This window comes from Apostichopus japonicus, chromosome 16 (genome assembly GCF_037975245.1).
Source record: "Apostichopus japonicus isolate 1M-3 chromosome 16, ASM3797524v1, whole genome shotgun sequence".
Lineage (NCBI taxonomy): Eukaryota > Metazoa > Echinodermata > Holothuroidea > Aspidochirotida > Stichopodidae > Apostichopus > Apostichopus japonicus.
The window spans coordinates 4,788,600-4,810,992 of NC_092576.1; the positions used below are offsets into that span (position 1 = coordinate 4,788,600).

Below are 22,393 nucleotides of genomic sequence, written 5' to 3' on the forward strand. Positions count from 1 at the left end.
TCCCCCCCAATGCTTTTTGAGGATTTGTGCTACGGTCGTGACAGCAGGGTCTGGAAAAGTTATAAATGAACCTCCCGTGGTATTGATTATCGTCCTTGACAAGTTCTGGCGAAAAAGTTAGATGTGTCACTTCATATTACACCAGGTAGGCCCACTGACCTTTCAATGCTAAAAACCTACAAAGATACATGTATTGTATTGTGCCCCATATTGTTTTATCCATCATTCTAAATTATTTGTTCATTTATAAATGAACCCCCTTTTAAACGGCAGTAAGGAGCCTACGTGCTTTCATCATTAGTTTACGTACGCTACTGGGTATTGTTACGGACTTGAAATATTCTACCCATTTTATTAAACAGTTGTCACTTGCGTCTGTATTAACTATAACCAGGGAGCTGCTACTGTTAGAGTAGCAGCTCCCTGCTATAACTGTGCCTAAATAGCAATGTCCCTCTGAACTATACTATTTATTATACTGGTACGTGTACTAGAATCCCTGACATGTAACTTAATTGAGAACTTTCAGCACCCAAACAAACACCCGAGTGATATCACTGCATAGTCTGTGACGTGGACCAATAAGCCGTAACAACGACCGATAGTCCACGCCCATTATGCTAATGTGGCCGCGTCGTAGTGGGAAAAATAATTTCGCTAGCGGTATACGGCTGTAAGACTAAGGTACCTTTGTTTGCTGCGAGCATATATATATCTTATATCTTATATAGAGTGATATCTTATTGTATTGCCTCAAAGGTCATTCCTTTGATATATGTTCAAGGCCAGACTATCAACTATCTCACAAATCAGATTAATTTCTAAAATATGACATGGCCGTTGCTTCAGGTACGAGTATAACTATGCTGCGGTTAATCTCTCGTACATATACATAATGGCGGTAATAGTACATCGATTGGGGCTGAACCGTTGCCAGAAAATAGGAAATTTTACTTTCATTTACAATTGATGACTAAATGTTTTTTTCTATAATCTGAATAATAGGTTGCCGTAAGAGGAAGTTACTAACGTTCTTTCGTTTTCATGTTCATTAGTGAATCAAGGTTCATTACTTTGTCGAGTTGAAAAGGAATACAACTAACAGCAAGAACAAATCTTAAAGAGGTAAAAAATAAAAGCGGCTTTGTTTCAACATGGAGAGACATTGTTTGATAACCTTCTTGATTATTTTAAACTTTGCCGGTTTTATTGGATTTGATAACTCAATATCAGTCAGACTGATCGAAAGAGATTCTGTGACCTTGAAGTGTAATGGATCTGCGACAGAAGGAAACAGATGGTTTATTGACGATCGACTCATATATATAAATAAATTCTTGGCTGTTTCTTTGTCGGGTGTCAACTTATCAAATGATTACTCATTATCAATCTCAGATGTTACATTCAGTCATCAAGGATTGTATAGATGTTATCGTAATTATACCCATGTTGTGAGCTACAACGTGATAACAGAAGGTAAGTAAATAAACATTAAACTTCCTGTCGTGTTAGGAATTGACATTTCTAGTTAATATCAAGGACTAACAAATTAAGAACAATCCTGAATTTCCATGGCATTAAACTTGTATTGAAACATGTACAGTTTTATCTCAGTAGGAGACGGACATACCTAGGATCAAATGCTCCACCCTCATACATTATAAAGTTCTCAAACATAAGCGTAAGTAGTATTACAATACTGCTGTCTATCTTACCATGGAGTTGTGAAGGTCCTGCTCTTACAATATTTGATACCTGTTAGGAATTTACAGTCCTAGTAGGACCTAAAGCTTAGGAATAATTCTGTATTTAGTTTTATGTAATTTTTGTTGTTATAACTCAAAATTATTCTCATTCATGAAGTCAAACTTAAACTGAAACATGTACTAGGTAGCGAAGAAGTTGAGATTTTAGAAAAGGAATAAAGACAATAGAAACATGAAGAAAGTGAGGTCATGTTTTGTAAGCGACACATTGAAAACAAACTCAAATAAACACAAGTTGAAAGAATAGACAGATTATAACAATGGCTTTAAAAGTCCAACATGGATAAAAAGAGCAGGTCTGTATGTAAACGTGTTTTTCTAAAGGATTATTCCAAACCTATGTTATACTGCAGGATATTGCTGGTTGTACGTTGTGTTATTGCACAGAGCAGTTAGCTTAGGAAGGAAGAGATGACTTCTAAAATTATACAACTCTTTGCAACTCTTATAAAATGATATCATGCAGTTTTAATGGCTTTATGTAAAGACAGTGGTTGTCAACTCGGAAAATTTTAAAATAATATTTTGAGATAACTTCTTTCTCTGTGCTTTACTTAACATGTAAAATATGATACCAAACAGGAACGTTTAATACCATTAGCGGAATAATGGCTTCATTTAACGTTTTTCCTGACATATGTGAAAAAAATATTGAATAAATATTAATACAAATTGTTAATTCCAACTTAATATCAATCTCAGATTATTTCTCTTTTCAGTGATCCCAGAGCTTACGTTGTCATTTGACGAGCAAACATTTAGTGAACCACGACGTACATATGACTACTTGGTAAAAGAGGACGAGCCTCTGGAGCTGAAGTGTATGGCGGTTGGATCAAGACCACCTGCTAGCCTAACGTGGGTTGTGAATGGTGAAGATGTAGACGCATCCAATGTACACAATGTACTATACAAACCAAACAAGGAGAGGATAAACACCACAGACTCAGAATCTACATTAAATCTACTACCAACTGGAACTCACGTCAACATTTCATGTCAGTTTAAAGGGATAGAATTAGTCATTCAGAACCTGACCATCAACTTCATCTTCTTTGAGAGCTCAGATAAATCAGGTAAACTACATTAGCTTTTATACAAACAATAAATTAAAAAATACTAAATGAAGTAGTTTCGTTTGTAAATTATGTACTCTTTCAGCCGCATTGAAGTTTTAGTAAGTTCTCCTAACGTTTATTTTTTGCAAATCTAAACAAAAAATGTTGTCGAAGTGAAGATAACAAATACGGTCATTATAAATCACTAATAAAGCTTATCGGGATTAAATATTAAATAATAAACTGTATGATAACAATTGCAAATCTATCAATCAATCACTAATCAATATCTCTGGTGTTGTGTTTTATAAGCATTTCCATTTAAATATATAGAGGGTAGACGGTAGGCATTGTTGATCGCTGAGGATGGAATTCCTGACAACAAAACAAGGTTTTTACGAAGATTTTGACAACGAACTGCTTAATGACAATGGTAGCAATATCTGCAATAAGCGTTGCTATTATCATAATTGTGTGTTCAATTGTTGCTTAACACGGACTATGTAAAAACAGAATAGTTTTCTCAGAAAGTTCTGCGAAATACAGCAGCAACATTGGTTGTTTGTTAGTCAAACATATTGGTTTTGTGTCTTTTGAAATTTTGAAATCGAAATTAATGTTTGTTTTAGAAAGTTACTATTATTTCGAACACTGACATACTAAAGTCTAACTTGGTAAGACACTATACATTGCAAACACAGTAGATAATTGAATTTAAAAAATATTTGTCTTAATTTAAAGTTAGAATTTGACAACAATACAGTTTACTTGTTCAGTTTGATTTTTCCTAATTAAAGAAAAAATTTACGAAATCTTTTACATGTTCAATGTGTCCTTATGCGTGATGTAAACCACTAAGAAGATAGAAATGTCTGATCGATGAAGTTTTTATAAGAGACTGAATTATTTGATTCAATCTGGCTCACCATAGAAGAAATTAAAGCTTTACATTTAAGAATTCTTATTTCAATTCGATAGAGAAATTCCTTAATAAGATTTTTTTTTAGAATCTATAGCGGTTTGTTTCTTTAGTTTGATAAGTTGTATTTATATTTTTAGGTAATACTCAGATACTGTTGGGGAAATGGACTACACAACCTGGTGCATTGAGTCATATGTCGATAAACGGACAACATGTAAATTACTTTTAATGACTTTTGTTTAACAGAGGACGCAAAGGATGACAAAGACTATGTCCCGGCACATGACCATGATTGGATAATTACAACAGCTATTATATTAGGCGTCGTTGGATTGATCGTAATAACATTTGGCTGTGCAGTAGTGCTTCTTAAAAAAGGTGAGGAAATGTGTGACATTTTCTAAAGTTCATATTAATTAACAAAATGAACCAAAATTTAATATGTAACTAAGGTCTTGTTGAACCATTTGGTGACAAATCGGGCCATGTGAGCTACAAGCATCCGAATGATGGAAGGAGAGAGTTTTCACATTGGTGAGACTTAAAAGAAACGATGATAGGGTTATTCAGTATTATAGAATACAAAAAGATATGGAACAGACAACTATACACTGTTGGTTCAAACCTATATGTCATTCCTCGCTCTACATACGGTTTCTTTGATGTCAGCATTATAACAGATATTTATCAAACCGTTATATTTCCTTGTGTGATATCGTTGCTAGTGACATTTCCTTGACACTAGATACCTTTATGATTGTGTGTTCCCTTCATTCAAAATTTTCTCACCATGTTTGTTTTTTCCACACTGGCAACATGACTTGTAAAAGAGAAAGCAAAATAAAGACTGTGTTTTTTGTTTGCTCAATTGTCATGATGTCATCAAACACACTTCATACAGGAAATAACAAAGCTGTTTCAATATATAAATATATGTAACTATTTATAAATATTTCCTTCAGATTCGCAAGAATTCCAAGTTTCTCAGTAAGTAACTTCGATCCTTTTTGTTCTATTCAGCTTGTTATTAAGAGAGATAGAGAGATAAAGCCGGGGATGGGAAAAGTTTGCCGTGGTCCAAGCTTGAAGTTCAAGACAAATTATACAATAATTTTCAGTGTAAATTGAGTCATAAGAGAAAGTGTTATTCACTAATCCCTTCATGATAAATTGGAAATCAATAGTTATGATAGGCTTTATCATAAACATGACTGACTGTACATCATGAGAACAACATTTATATATTTTTGTTTGTATGCTTTATTGTATGTCCCTTTGTCTGTAGATTAACATCCCCGGCCAGTGGGCGTTGGCAGAGGGTTCCAATTGGGTTAAAGCATGGTGTACTTAATCATTATTCATTAAACTGAGGAAAACTCAAGTTGGGGCAGATTGGCAAGGGCATAACTTTTCTTAAGAATTTAACATTCCAAACAATTTCCAGACATGAGATTATCAAACTTCATAATTTTGTAATGATTATTTAAGTTTTGTATAGTGCTTTTATCGGACTTACTCCATAACAAACTATAGTGTTAGCAATAGTCTACCTGTGAAGCTTGGTAACTGACATCAACTTCCTTGTTAGCTGAAATTAAACAAAACATGTAGTTTCAGATATCAGTGTATTAATAAAGATTAATGATCTTGTCACTTAAACGTTACATACTTGAAGATCAAGGTTACAATTAACTGATTTCAGGTAATCATTGCTAGAAATAAAATCGTCTTTAAAAGGCATTTTCTGCTTAAACTTTCATTTTTCTCCAGGGCAGAAAATAAGAACAATTCTACATCGGAACGAAGGAAAATTTCCATAGACTCTGGTAAGTTACGAAAAATATGTTTTTTTTTGATACTATATGTTAATAAAATTATGATGAATACAGTTTAATATAGAAGTTTCATTTTTTGGTTCCTTGCTTTAGCAAAAGGAACCTATGCAGTCAGGTTGGCGTGTGTGTGTGTGTGTGTGTGTGTATGTATGTGTGTGTGTGTCTGTGACACTTGCTTGGGTACGCTCTATCTCAATAAGGGAATGTTGAATTGAGGCCAAACTTGGACTATAGATCCGCCATATGGAGAAGGTGTGCCCTATTGTTTCTGGTGCCCACAAAGGTCACCAAAGGTCAGTTATGGTCCAAAAACCGAAAATATTAAAACTGCAATAACTCCCAGTGCCAATGTGTGACAAGATTGATATTTTGGGACAAGCTGTGAACTGGTTAGGGGAGCATTTTCAAACTTAACGGTCATGTGATCCGAGGTCACCAAAGGTCAATTAATGATAAAAAACTAGTATTTTTGCGATAACTTGAGAACGAAATGTCCGTTAGGGTTGGGAGTTGCTTCAATGTAATCCAATTGTCGACCCGCATCTGGGTGACCAATGACCTCAATTTGACCTCTAGTGACCTTTACGTGTTTTGGGGGATTTTTACGGCTTTGATGCTATTTTCAGATGTCAAAGGTACCTTCTGATCATAAATGTCAATAGGTTGACCCCGTGTGACATTTATGTGCGAAGTTATATGGGGTCAAAGTTTTTCGGTCGGAGTTAGGATGGTTGTACAGACTTTTCGTTTTGTTTTTTTGGAATCAGGAGATTAAACTACATCTGAAACCAAGGTCATAAGGTCAAAGGTCACATGAGAAAAAATGTGCTTATTTTGGGAGGAAACGAGCAAAAAGGGAAATGTTTGGTTTTGATGCTAGATTTGGATATCAAAGGTACCTTCCGATCAAAAATGTCAATTGGTTGACACCCGTGTGACCTTCGTGTGCGAAGTTATACGAGGTCAAAGTTAATTTTCAGACATTTAATGCAACAACTCCCAGTTCCAAGGTGTGACATGGTTGATATTTTTGGACAAGTTGCAAATGGTATAGGGAAATATTTTCAAACTTAAGGGTCATGTGATCGGAGGTCACCAAAGGTACAATTAATGTTAAAAAACTAGTATTTTGGGGGTAGAAAATGGGCAAAGAATAAATGTTTGAATTTGTATAGTTTGATGCTCTAATTTAGGTCTCATCAATCAAAAATGTCAATAAGTTCACCCAAGGTGACCTTTGTATGTTAAGTTATATGAAGTCAAAGTTAATTTTCAGACATTTAGTGTAATAACTCCCAGTGCCAAGGTGTTACACAGTTGATATTTTGAGGCAAGTTGCAAATGGTATAGGGGAATATTTTCAAACTTAAGGGTCATGTGATCCGAGGTCACCAAAGGTACAATTAATGTTAAAAAACTAGTATTTTGGGGGTAGAAAATGGGCAAAGAATAAATGTTTGAATTTGTATAGTTTGATGCTCTAATTTAGGTCTCATCAATCAAAAATGTCAATAAGTTCACCCAAGGTGACCTTTGTATGTTAAGTTATATGAAGTCAAAGTTAATTTTCAGACATTTAGTGTAATAACTCCCAGTGCCAAGGTGTTACACAGTTGATATTTTGAGGCAAGTTGCAAATGGTATAGGGGAATATTTTCAAACTTAAGGGTCATGTGATCCGAGGTCACCAAAGGTCAATTAATGATAAAAAACTAGTATTTTTGCGGTAACTTGAGAACAAATTGTCCGTTAGGGTTGGGAGTTGCTTCAATGTAATCCAATTGTCGACCCGCATCTGGGTGACTCTTGACCTCAATTTGACCTCTGGTGACCTTTTCGTGTTTTGTGGATTTTTACAGTTTCGATGCTATTTTCATATGTTAAAGGTACCTTCTGATCATAAATGTCAATAGGTTGACCCCCGTGTGACCTTTGTGTGCGAAGTTATATGAGGTCAAAGTTAATTTTCAGAAATTTAATTCAATAACTCCCAGTTCCAAGTTGTGACAAGTTTGATATTTTTGGAGTAGTTGCAAATGGTAAAGGGGAATATTTTCAAACTTAAGGGTCATGTGATCCGAGGTTACCAAAGGTCAATTAATGATAAAAAACTAGTAGTTTTGCGGTAACTTGAGAACAAATTGTCCGTTAGGGTTGGGAGTTGCTTCAATGTAATCCAATTGTCGACCCGCATCTGGGTGACCCTTGACCTCAATTTGACCTCTGGTGACCTTTTCGTGTTTTGTGGATTTTTACAGTTTTGATGTTATTTTCAGATGTTAAAGGTACCTTTTGATCATAAATGTCAATAGGTTGACCCCCATGTGACCTTCGTGTGCGAAGTTATATGGGGTCAAAGTTAATTTTCACACATTTAATACAATAACTCCCAGTGCCAATGTGTGACAAGGTTTATTTTTTTGGACAAGTTGCAAATGGTATAGGGGAATATTTTCAAACTTAACGGTCATGTGGTCCAACATCACCAAAGGTCAGCTAATGTTAAAAAAGTAGTATTTTGGGGGGAGAAAATGGGCAGATAAAAAATGTTTGAATTTTTACAGTCATGCTCTATTTAGGTCTCACCGGTCAAAAATGTCAATTGGTTGACCTTTGGGTGACCTTTGTGTGTGAAGTTATGTATACAAGTTCAAAGTTATTTTTTTTTTAATTTAATGCAATTAAATCTCAATGCCAAGGTGTGACATGGTTGATATTTTGGGACAAGTTGTGAACGGGGTGGTGGAACATTTTGAAAATTAAAGGTCATGTCATCTGAGGTCACCAATATTATCATATCTGTTGACACGCTTGTAGGTCTCTTATATTTCTTACATTTCCGACGCCATATTTAGATCTCAAAAGTGCCATTTGATCCAAAATCCGATCACATTTTGTGATCACAAAAGTGTTGGCTATAGTGTTGGTTACTTTATGGGAACATGTAGGACCACAATTACTTGGACTATTTGAGCCCAATCTTGCTTGATAATATTATGTGTATTGTCATATACCCCAAGCAAGGAACCACAGTGCCCTTGGGCTCTTGTTTTCAAATTAGTAACAAGCTTGATCATATCAACGATCATTAATTATGTTTCTGAGAAAAAGTTGAAAGTGCTGATACTAGTTGTAGTTTCACAATGGGATTCATTATAATATGTAAGGTTTCTTATTCAGCAAGAGCCTGTGCGTCTTAGCTAGTAGTTATGTGTATTATGTTGTAACGGAATTAATCCTTGATCTACATGTGTCACTCTATCGGAGAAAACAAAATCAAGTGAATAGAATTTGGTTATATTTGTATTGTTGTATATGCTATTTTCATTTTTCTAGGTTAGTCGTAATTGATCGTGTTTAGCAAATTATATATTTTAAAGCTCGATGTCTGCTAAGCATGTATAGTTTCGAAGGATTGCAATAAAAAATGTTCTTAATTAGCTAATATCAAATAATATGAATAAGCTGCTTCGTTTGTTAGTGAATATCCAGTGAATTAAATTTGGTTGTATTTGTATTATTGTATGTCATTTTTCGTTTTCTATGTAATTCCTAATTTAATATGTCTAGCAAAGTATATATTTTAAAGATCGATGTCTGCTAAGCATGTATAGTTTCAAAATGGTTCAATAAAAATTGTTCTTAATTAGCTAATTTCAATAAGCACCATCCGTTTGTTAGTAGTCATGATTACCAAACTGCTCAACTGTCCTGGTTTAGGGATTGGTTAATCGAAATTATGAAACTTTAGTTACTCTTAATCACTTATTACTTGATATGTAGTCGGTACAACATCGAAGAGTGTGAAACGGCATTCCGTAGCGAGAAGGAAGAGAAAGAGTCCTAAGGATGTCAACCTGATTTCGCAACTTCCAGGAGAAGGTTTCATCACGACCTGGACTGCTCAATCTACTGTGGTTCCGTCAAATGAAACGCAGTTCGTCGCAAGAACCGTTAAAGGTTAGCAAAAATTACAACTTAACCACGCCTTATGTAACTAGGGCATCTATATAGAGCAAGTTCTCGACCGGGGACAATTATATCACGACATTTCCTTTTAATGTCTTCAATACTGCAATTATAGTACAAATAGTATTAAAATATCTTTTATCCTGCATTACCCCGTAGACCGTGGCAGGGGTCGGGAGGTTTTGAGTGAGGTCAGGGTTTTCTAATTTTTGTTCCTCTTCTTTTTTGGTTGTTTCTTATTTAGAGACATATATGTATGTATATTTTCAAAGTTAAGTATAGGGAGCGCTTTACTCATTAAGCTATAAATGTTTTGTTAAAGCACTTCCTTTCACAACTTTTTGGATTTTTGTTACTTTATATGTGCTTCTTAGTATCACCCGAACGTTGTGATCAAACAAATAAATAAATGAAATAAAATGAGAGCTGTAAATTGAGATCAGTGGAGACTGGAACGATGAACTCAGTATTGTGTTTATATGTGACAGTACTACTTTAATGTTGTATATTGAGAACAATGGAGACTGGAATGATGAACTCAGTATTGTGTTTATATGTGACAGTATTACTATAAAGCTGTATATTGAGATCAATGGAGACTAGAACGATGAACTCAGTATTGTGTTTATATGTGACAGTACCACTATAATGTTGTATATTGAGATCAATGGAGACTAGAATGATGAACTCAGTATTGTGTTTATATGTGACAGTACTACTATAATGTTGTATATTGAGATCAATGGAGACTAGAATGATGAACTCAGTATTGTGTTTATATATGACAGTACTACTATGAAGCTGTATATTGAGATCAATGGAGACTAGAATGATGAACTCAGTATTGTGCTTATATGTGATAGTACTAATAATAAGCTGTATACTGAGTTTGAAGGAGACTAGAAATGATGAACTAAGTATTATGTTTATATGTGATAGTATTACTATAAAGCTGTATTTTGAGTTCAATGGAGACTAGAATGAAGAACTCAGTATTGTGTTTATATATGTGATAATACTGCAGTAGAGCTGTATTCTGAGTTTGAAGGAGACAAGCATGATTAATTCAGTATTAGGTTAAAGTGTGGTACTATTGTTGTGGCTGTAAAGCTGTACATTGATATCAATGGAGGCTAAAATGAAAAACTCAGTATTGGGTTTATATGTGATGCTTCCGTGAAGTTGAGTTCTGAGTTTGAAGGAGACTATAATGATAAATTCAGTATTGTGTTTATGAACGGTAGTACTGCTGTAAAGCTGCATGTTGAGTTCAATGGAGACTAGGGTTCTGAACTCAGTATTGTGCTTATATGTGATAGTACTGCTGTAAAACTGTATGCTAAGTTTTTAGGAGACTGGGGTTCTGAACTCAGTATTGTGTATATATTAGAGAGCAATGTTGTAAAGCTGTACATTGATATCAATGGACACTATAATGATGAACTCAGTATTGTGTAAATATGAGGTAGTACTACCATAAAATTGCTGAAGCTGAAGGTTGAGTTCAATGGAGACTAGGATTTTGAACTCAGCATTGTGCTTATGTGTGTTAGTACTCACGTGTAAACATGTATGTTGAGTTTGAAGGGAACTAGAATGATGTACTCAGCATTGTGGTTCTAGTTATAGTACTTCTATAAAGCTTTTATAAATACCATCCATCCATTCATCCACACATCCATCCATCTAAATAATACCTTCGTCAAGCACCTCCTATTGTAAGCAATAGTCATCAGTCTTGAGACAAGTAGTTTCACAACGTGATTCATTTTAGCATTTAAAAGTATTCAAACTTGACTAATATTGAATTGATTATCACATATGTGAATAAGTTTATAAGTGCGTTGCTCATTACAGGGGTTTCGAAACCCTCGGTCATCAAAGTGTAAGCAATAGCCATCAGAGTGTTGAGACAAGTATTTTCACAACGTGATTCATATTAACGTTTAAAAGTATTCAAGCTTGAATAAAATTGAATTGAGTATCACATATGTGAATAAACTTATAAGTGCATTGCTCATTACAGGGGTTTCGAACCCTCGGTCATCAAAGTGATCAAGTAAACAATTGTATTAGCGTAAGCAAACACATAAAGCAACAACGACACACATAAAGATCTTTAAAAAATGATTTGATTTTTATAATCATTTTCAGGGTGAGCCCTTAAATATTCTGTCGTTGTAGTATTTAAGAATGTGTCCGGAAATCGAAACCCCAAAGAAAGGTGAATGTTTAATTTCGCCACCGTTGATATGCATGTTAATTACTATATCAACTGACCAAATTAAAACAAAGAAACGACGGATTGTTAAAACAAGTAAGTATATCGTGGTTTAAGTAAATTGTTTAAAGAATATGACCGAAACAGATTGATTAAAGAATTGTCGGAAATGTTCTGTACCAAAGATCAAACCAACATCCTCATAGCATCGTGGTATCTAAAAAATATGAAGTTGGTGATATTTTGTTCATTTCACACTTGTTACATATTTTTGAATTTAATTGGCTCATTGTCGTCAGCAGACGTTGTATTAACCTATGGATAATGCACGAAAAAGTCACCGGCGGATTAATACAAGCTCCCAAAAAAGAGTATCACAGCTAGCTGCTTAAGATAATTCAAAACAAACGAATCACAAAACTTCTCTGAAACGAATTAGACCAAGTAGACTTGTCGTATGACAACTATCCGTTCGGTGCGAGCGCCCATTGACCAATTGATGCCCTGAACAGAAACTCATCGACTCAAATTCATCGATTTCAAGGACCAGTGAAACATTGCTTGGAAAATTGTATTAATTTATATTTTTTCTTGTTGTTTTTTCTCTCTCTCTCTCTGTCTCTGTTTAAAGAACAAGCTAAAATGACGGATTTGTACAACTTTCAAGAATGCGCCTGGTTTCTTAGCATTCTAGAGAAAAATAGACACTTGGTTAACTTCTTGGGTGCAGCAGTTGATGATGGTAAGATATAAAGTATCAACAAATAAAAGATAAACAGAATCATCCAAATAGTCACTTTATGATGGATTATCAGGAGCATGTGGAAGTGATATTTGGACTTGCACGTAAACAAAGAAAAGAAAACTTTCTAAGTCTATTACAGTATCTTGAGAAATAATTGTTAAAATAACGCTAATTATTGAAGGCATAGTAAATTAAATAAAATCGTTGCGTGAACTAGTAAATTGGACAGTCTGGTTTCCTTTGATTATATCCTTCGGAAGACGTCAAGTCGGGATGTCGCACAGTGGAAAGAGCGTTTCTTCACTGCTGGGTAATTGCGTGACGCTCTGCTGGTAAAGATGCTTGCTTGTTATTTCCACCACCGATTACAATTTTGTTTTTGTCAATTAATACGGCAAAAATTACCATTAGACCAACAACAACGTTATATAAGCGTAAACCTCTTAGTATACTTGTACGAGCTATAACAATTCACATGATTCACGAATGTTTAATAGTACATTTTCAGGAATTAATAAATTAGTGTACTGTAGACAAAGTCGGACGAAAATATTTTACTTATATAAGCTTTCGCACTGGACTTAACAGTCAGCTGCATTAGTGTTTATTTTATAAAAGCGTATTTCCTTAATATGTGTCGCACAGTAATCACAAGCTTTACAAAGCACGACTTCAGTACGGGATTGCGTCAAAAGATTTCCGGAGACCGGGAACTCAGCTCAGAGAACAAACAGCAAGGTGCACGGTTACAGATGTCACATTACTCTGTCTAGGAAAGAAATGGTGATGTCTCCGTCAATGAATACAGCATCACTTACTTAATGTTGGACAATTTATACAGCGCTATGAATGGCTTAAAAACTTTGCTACGTAAGTTAATAATACACTAGCTCGTTCAACTATGGCACGATCAAACCGAGGCGGATTTCAACATCGTATCGCGACACGTTTCTTCGGGACGTTGGAGTTTGGGATCGGGAGGGCTGCTGGACTAGCGGGCGGGCCGACAGTTGGGGTGTGATTGTTTCAACTACCCTACGTTTCACCACAAAGAAAAAAAAAAGTATTTTTAAACTCATCTTTGCTTTGAAACCTAATTTCGTAATTATAACCCTAATATAAAGCAACCAGAGAGAATAATTTTACGTTTTTAATTTAAATGACCCTCTCCAACTTATATTGAGTTTTCGACAGCGTTTTCAGTTCCTCCCACCTTTTGGAAAACCCTGGACACGACCTTGATTACAAACGGAAGACAATGTTATGGTATCTGTTTATATTTCAAATTGAACGATAACTCGAAATTTTGCTCATTTTTTTATATTTATAGTCCCATACTATATATACCAAGAGTATGTTGATTGTGGATCAGTGCGAGACTTTCTGCTGATGAATTACCAGTCGGACTATGAGGCGAACAACGCAACCTCGTCCCAAAGGACAGAGAAGTATGAAAAAATCAAGACAAGACGATTGATCCTAACATCTTTCGTCAATGATATTAATAAAGGAATGGATTTTCTCCATACTAAGAGTGTAAGTTCATATAGGCTTCATCATGCTAACTCTAAATTTGCAATGTAGATCAGGTAAACATTGTTATATTAAGTTAACATTTACAACACAGTTTCGGCACTTTTCACGACTTTCAAATTATTCATATCTTTGAGATGTCATTGTGCTAAAAAAAATTGTTACAGTGACAAACCTTGTGCAAAAAAAAAAATCTTTCAATGTATTACAAAACGGTATTATCCAACTAAACTTTTGGGTTTCCATAGGTCTATTTGCTAAAATGTGTAATTCTCAAACAGATCCCTAAAAATATTTGAGCGGAGGTGTTACTTTCAAGATGATATTAGACTGTAACAACAGTTACTGTTAAATGTAGTAAGCAACCTTATATCGTTTCATCAATTTAAAGCAACTCTTTGAATGTATCTAACTTACATGTTGTTCTTGTTGTTTTATTCAGTACAGGCATCCAGCTCTTGCTGCACGAAAGGTGTTATTAACCGAAGCAGGATATTGTAAGCTTTACGACTTTTGGCCCGAGAAATTGGTCCCCCATAGAATCACACAACTGATTAATAAGGTAACTATTAATCAGTTTTACGGAATGGAAACAGAAGCAGCATGCAAATAACTTACGTACCCAGGTAGACGATAAATGGAAAAATAGCGTCGTTCTATGTTTCGATCAAATATAATTCTCGTTCAATCACCTTATTCCAGACCATTCTGTACTATTTTAATTGGTTGGATAAAATAAATTACTGTTATTTACTTGGACACTTAAGCTCAGATACAGGATACGTTAATAAAAGGTATCTTACTAAGTACCAGGGAAGGAGTTGGTCTATAGATCTTACGGTATAACGCATTGCGAATACTGGGGATCCTTACAAGATGAGTTTCGTCTCTTCCACCAATGGGCTAAAGCCACTCCGGTTAATATCGGAACGGACGGTTCTTATTAAACGCTGTTGTGTGAATGCAGAGACAAGTAAATGAGTGGACGAACGGCAAAACGGATGGCCGCATGGCTGGTGAATGTAAGATTGAATTAATTGAACATAAGAACGAAGGAACGAATGTGTAAATTAATAGATAACGGAACCACAGTTAAATTGATGTGGAAGTGAGTAACCAAATCGATTTATGCATGGACGAGTATAATTGATGAATGAATGAATGCTTGAATGATTAGGTGAAGGATAAACGAATGAGTAAATTAATAGATAACGGAACTACAGTTAAATTGATGTGGAAGTGAGTAACCAAATCGATTTATGCATGGACGAGTATAATTGATGAATGAATGAATGCTTGAATGATTAGGTGAAGGATAAACGAATGAGTAAATTAATAGATAACGGAACTACAGTTAAATTGATGTGGGAGTGAATAACCAAATCGATTTATGCATGGACGAGTGTAATTGAAGAATGAAGAAAGGAACAAATGAATGAATGAATGAAAAAACGAAACTAGAAATGGACTAAAGAAGTACATTTAAATTGTAGTGAGAATGAGTGATCACTTATGTATTTATGTATGGACGAGTCGATTGATGAATGAATAAACGAAGGGGCGAACGAAAGGGTAAATGAATGACCATCGGTGAATGGAAGAATGAATAAGAAAGATAAGAAAAATATAAGAAAGTTAATAGATGTTTAGGTTGATCTTATACACATAACCACTAATACATTTCCGGTTAGGCTTCACAAATGTATATTTGTTGGGGCATTTGAGAATCATGATAGCCTTTAGTATCATGTATTATCATTACATTTTAAGAACGTCTTTGATTATGGAAATTGAGTCATAATGAACTAAGAAATATTATCCTTTTATCTGAAGCAAATTTGAGAGGACTCTGTTTGTTATATACTTCCTCAACAGAAACCTCGACCAGTGGCTTGGCTGGCTCCAGAAACTCTTTTTCTTGAGGAATATTCTGATAAATCGGATGTTTGGTCTTTTGGAGTCGTTTTGTGGGAGATATGTTCTCTTGGTAAGCAAGTGACCTATGGCGTAACTAATAGATGAAGAATATGGCGTATATACTTACATTTTAGACCTCCCTATAAGGTAACTGGTCTTCTAAAATACCAATAAGCAAAGATGTTGAAGGAGGTAACCAAAGAACGTATTTTTCCCCAAAAAGTATCAGTTACCAAACCAGCACTGACCAAGAAGCAGTTGACACACTTGGTTGAACGATAATGTAACAGACTGTGTTTATGTAACAGTTGAACCCACATTCTTCAATACACTGAATTATTTGTTGTGATTCAAGCAGCAGGTCTATAGATTGGGACCTACTGTCATCAAAACACTTAGTTATTTCTTGTGCTTCAAGTAGCAGGTCTAAATAATGGGATCTACAATCTTCAGGGCACTAAATTATTTCTTGTGCTGCAAGTAGCAGGTCTAAATAGTGGAACCTACAGTCTTCAAGACACTGAATTATTTCTTATACCTCAAGCTGAAACCTACATCAGGTCTAGTCAGCTTATAGATGGATCAGGTTATGATCAATCACAATTTGTACTGTCTATATAATAAATAGTGCCTATTAGTGAGAGTCAATGAACAAATCACTTGTCCAATTTGTTAACTCTGAGACTACGGATTTATTAGGCACTTGCTCAAAGAGAGACCCATTTAAACACACATACACATATACAATAACCAATTGTTAAATAACAACTACTGTTTAAATTAACTTTCCTTTGCTTCGAATAGATTGTTTAGCATTGCGACGTTACTTCCTTGTTTCATAAATCTGGATAACCAATTCAAATTCTCCTTTCAATTTGATAAACTCAGAGGTTATATTCACTTTCATTCTTGCTTTTAATAAATCTGTAATGTAAAACAAACAAAATGCTAGATATTCGCTGCAAACTTCATTCGCTAAAAAAGGTCAAGGAAACACACATATTGAAAGGTTTAATGAAACTGTTATGAATGCTTTTGGCAACAGCAAAGTTTATGAGAATATTTATGTATTATTTTCATATTTCAAAATTCATTTATATTCAGAGAAACAATATTTTCACAATACAATTTTTATAGTGATGAGATAATAAATGAACACAAAACGGACAGAGAAATTATAATCTAAAGTGTGCACGTTCCACCAACGTCAATATTGTAATAAGGAAGTAAACTTTTGAAGAAGATCTGAACATGGTGAATTCACAGACCGCTCTCTTTGATTCATTTCCTGTGAAAAAGAAAATATTTTATATTCACTTAGTCACATCTAGATTTAATAACTTGATATTTAGGTTGGGCTTTTAAGTAACAGTCTAGAATACGTTCTCTTCTCTGCAAGTGTCTGGCAAAGGAAAGTCATTTACATTAAAGTGATAGCGTCAACTGCTAGTTTTTCCATTTACGTTTTTTCTTCCTCTCTTTTATCATCACAAACTGACCAGGTGAGACACCATACGTAGGAAAAACTTGTGACGAAATCGATGCATTAGTTCAAGACAATCAAAGTCTTACCCAACCTTTATCCTGTTCAGGAGGAATGTAAGTGAAACGAGCTATATGCTTAGAAGAAATAACGCTGATATTTTTATTTTTTTTAATATGACATATTCCATTACATATCCATGCATGAATAATACAAAATACTTCTTTTAGTGTTTGTTCATAGTTTATTCATAGTTTATTTATAGTTTATTAAGATGGCGGCATGCAACGATGCTCACATACATCGTTTAGACTAGAAAAGTTCAACTGTGAATAGTGGGGTCCGGGGTTTCTAGTGGTAATGCGACTTGTAACTGTGAATTAAGCATTTGATAAGAAATAATAGTAGATGGATTCTTAGAATGTTCATCTATTAAGTACCGTCCTTACATATACCTTGGGTTATAATGGGCATCTTATGTTGTCTCTAATGTACTAGCTTTAGATGTCCACTCACTCACTCACTAATAGTGGTTTACTGGCTAGGATCAAAGGAGGTTTGTTTGTGGGGGTGTAAAACATATTTCAACCCCGCAAAAAATAAGAGCGTTTATTGCTATAATCTTTTGTTTCCTTCAGATATTTCACATCTAATATTTCTTTGTCTTTTCTGGACGAAAATCCTCAGAATCCGCTTAAATGACAGTCGGCTACAACAACCCAAGGACCATACCATCTTCTTTTATTTAAGTCCTTGTACCGCCTTAGCTGAAAATCTGTATTAAAATCTTTTAAATGATAATGGCATTGCTTTCCTTTTTAGGTATAGTCTGATGCTTTCTTGTTGGAATAGAAATTCTAAGAAGAGGCCTTCCTTTAAGCATATTCTGAAACAGATCAAAACGTTGCCATACTGTACAACAGAGGTAAGCATATTCAGCCAAATGCAGGGTTTACCCGAAGAAGGATTGTGGTGTAGAAATCATGCTGCAAAATTGTGGATAAATAAAGAAAATAATAAGCTTTTTTCTGTTAATTATTTCGTCTTTACCTTTTCCTTGTCAGCGAACTGCAGGTTGATTTTATTGATATTTCCTATTCATAAGTAGCAACTCATAGGTACCTGGACTAAATATAAGATGCACAACGTGTAGTCCCTATAGCGTACAAATTTAGCACATCCATAGCAGTAGCAGGTTACATTAATGTTAGGAGCACATCATTCTCATAAAGCCTTTCACGAAATATCATTTCTGCGTTACTTTCAAAAGCTCTATGTTTTTCCTTTGTGTTGTTCTGAATAATACAAACAGATATCTTCGCAGGTCGTCTTATCCGTCGACTTATATTTATCGCATGAATGTAATCCAATTCTACCTCATACAGTAAAATAAAATAAAGAATCATGAACGCATGCCATGGCCTTTAAAGTACCGTCTCTGGATACAATCATCAGATTGATAACATACTAGTGTCGTTCTAATTTGTTTTATTGCAGACGACAGATGACGACCAGGATTACTCAGATATTACCTCATCTCCCCATTACTTCACGGTTGAGATGGAACAGCGCTACAAAGGTCTGTCAACCACGGAGGAATCGAAACGGCCAAAAGACGTAAGCAAGAAGACACAACCCGGCCGCAAGAAGACATCTTTCACGGAACAAACTGAAAGATTAAATGATTCAAGAAGGACAAATATGTCTAATTCCGACCGCAAAAAGACATCTTTGCCGGAAGAAACTGAACGATTGAATGATACACCGAGGACAAAAACAGGAAGAAAGAAGAACACTAATGTGAGAGAAGACGTCGAAGTATAGGATATTGTATTTCAAGCACATCTTGGCATGTTACGCAACACAGAGTCTATACATTATATTTTCGCATGATGACTCCTTCAAATGTAAAATCCCCCTAATTGTTAAAACAAACATATTATACTCCTTTAAAATTGTACTACTGACAACTGCAAGGTGATGGGATACAGGTTGACAGCGGGTTGAAAGCATATCACTTCTATTGACCTTTGACATTCACGAAAGAGAATAGGGAGCTTGTAAGCAGACGGATCTGCATACATTGTATAAAATTAATCGACAATGAACGTTTGAGTTACTGTGTATATATGCCGGTGTCCAGTACACGCACACGAAGACACACACTCAGTCTATGACATACATCCTGTTGCCTCCGGCAAAGTAATAAAAACCAGAAAGCTCAGAAGATTAGTTTAATAACTTGCATTGATTTTGTGTTAACTTAATTAAATGATTGTTTTAGAGCATCTGGGCTAAGTTTGTGCAAGCATTTAGTCAAACTATAGGAAATTTTCATTCCTATCAACCTACCTACATATACATAAATACATATGTATACATACTTACATACATACACTCACACATACACACATCGGGAAGGAAGGAAGGAATGGACAGTTACTGCACATATATTCCTCTTTAATAGTTCCTGTTTTAATCGAAACCCGGAAAAATCTTGGCATTTGTGGAACTTCTCTTTGTAGAGGTGAATAAATGAAAAAGTGAAAATATTGCTTGTCATGATTAATTAAACAAAAAAGTTCAACTTTCGATGTTATAGGGCCACGAGTTGTTTCCTTGTAAGAGTTATGATACTTATTTGGATTTGCAACGTAGGCCTATTACAAAGTGCAAACTTAATTTGGTAATTGATAAACAGTGTCGTGCATATCAAAGGTGTGGGGAGCGAAAGGAGACACATTCTAACCTAGAAAAATCTATATGGAACGGTCAGAGGCAAAGAAATAATTCAATAAAGGAAGGGCGTGGCACTAGGGTCACTGAATGATGAGACGGTCATGCGTCCACACCCGGAAATAAAAAAAAATAGACCTCAAATGGTGCGTTTATTCTGAGGTGCAATGTAGACAACAAATGGTGCGTTCTGAGGTGTAATTTAGAAATCAAATGATGCGTTCTGAGGTGACTTTGGAATATAAATTAGTTTTATAATGAGCTCGAATTGCTTGTTTGTGCTGTGCGTGCTTGTGATTGAAAAGATGGTAAATATTTTCCCCGACTGAACGTATTAATGGCGAAGTGTAAATCGGCTGTTAATTACCTGTAGCCGCTCTCGTGTCTTGAAGTTATTTCACTCTTATTGTTTCCCATAAATCTTTTTTTTTTCTATATAGAACGAGTTCGTTTTAAGCTTTATGGGATGTGATTACAAATTCCTCTTTTGGTTCTCTTACCATATCCGTGATGATTAAAAAATACAATGGCGAAGCGCTAATTGAATTTCCTGATCCGCTTTCGATTCTGCTAGATACTCACAGACTCTTGATGGTTTGTAAAAGTAGAGAATCTTCGACCGTATGGCAAGCCGTTTTAATATTTATTCATTTTTTAATGATATCAGTTATTATGGTTTTATATATATATAGAAATATATATATACATATAGTAAATCAATAAAGAATAACACACCAGAAAAATTCCATTTCACGACCGGTTTCGTCCTTTTGGGACTCTTCAGGCGAAATTAGGAATCGAACCCCCTGAATCCTGTGTCACAAACCGAAGTCCGTACCACTCGACCACAGTGGTGTGAATTCGTAAAAAATAGCTTTGTATAACTGTTATTGAGGGCGGATTACCCCAGTGTTATGATTGTGATATGACCCCTGGTGCTTTGTTATTAGACAATTTACACATAATAACCACTCTTTATAGGCAAGCCAAGCCGTAAATAAGAAATAAATGTGTAGCAAGTGGTATGATAGATATATAGTAAATAAATAAAGAATAACACACCAGAAAAATTCCACTTCACGACCGGTTTCGTCCTTTTGGGAATCTTCAGGCGAAATTAGGAATCGAACCCCCTGAAGGTAGGAATCGTAGTTATACAAAGCTAATTTATACGCATTCACACCAGTAGAATCACTGTGGTCGATTGGTACGAAACCGGTCGTGAAATTGTAAACCATTAAATATATTCCGTTCTCCAGACAACAAGCCCCTTTATCATTACCAGCAATGAGGAGTATAGGCTGAAGAGAAGGATATTAGGCTGCCTTAATCACTGTGATATGAATCAAGGAGCAGCTTACTGCAGCCTAATCTACAGGCCTATACCAATCTTAGTGCACTGTATATATGGAATGCACAATCTGTGTACCGTACAATCATTCTCCTCACATGCACCTACGTCGTGTTATCGCAACTAAATATAATATTGTTGACTATTGGTTATGTTCACGTTATGTTGTTGGATTGACTGTGTTTCAATTTGATCTTAACTCAGATGAACACATATTATGTAATTTATTTGTTTAATTTGTCCAAACTAAATTAATTAACAACGCCATCTCCAGCTTTTGGATATAACTGAAGTTTCATTTACAGTCACTTACATTCAGATTACAATAAAAATTAAAATAAGAATAACTGTTGAATTTTAGTTTGATAATTGAGCAAAAATAATAAGACTCATCCCAACTCTAGCTCTATAATAGTTTTTTTTCTAGTTAGCAATTATAGTTTAATTGATAAGGAATCTAAAGTGTAAGTCATGTTAAATAAAGGTATGTGAAAAAAAAATAAGAAAATGTCGTTGTTCTTTGCTAATCGTGAATACTTAGTGTGAGGACACGCAGGAATAAATAGGCAGAAGAGAGTGCTAATTTCTACCACCGCTTGTTCTGGTGGTCATGTGGTTTATTATTTCTCTCACATAGCATGTTCGAGATAACTTTTAGTGGCTACATAAACAAAAAGGACGGTGCAGCACCTTCAGGTGATTTTCCTGTAAGATAATAAAAAGAAACAAAACATAAAAATAAAGTCACTTAATTTTATAACAGACTAACCCTGCCCTCTGTGACGCAATTAGGCTGGTTTCTACGCTGTCTGAATAACTACAATGACAAGGGTAGAACTGGGAGTACCACTAGACTT

The 22,393-nt window shown here is 35.0% G+C and overlaps 1 protein-coding gene across 1 annotated transcript; it reads left to right on the forward strand.

Annotated features, from left to right (window-relative positions):
• Positions 1 to 663: 663 nt before the first annotated feature.
• On the forward strand, positions 664 to 20,447 carry LOC139983189 (uncharacterized). Its single transcript, XM_071996575.1, has 13 exons — positions 664 to 1,476; positions 2,486 to 2,842; positions 3,993 to 4,124; positions 4,709 to 4,733; positions 5,517 to 5,572; positions 9,365 to 9,541; positions 12,403 to 12,513; positions 13,847 to 14,052; positions 14,492 to 14,611; positions 15,925 to 16,036; positions 17,469 to 17,565; positions 18,272 to 18,374; positions 18,947 to 20,447. Exons 1-13 carry the CDS (start codon positions 1,155 to 1,157, stop codon positions 19,271 to 19,273), a joined length of 2,145 nt encoding a protein of 714 aa, XP_071852676.1. The 5' UTR covers positions 664 to 1,154; the 3' UTR covers positions 19,274 to 20,447.
• Positions 20,448 to 22,393: the final 1,946 nt, after the last annotated feature.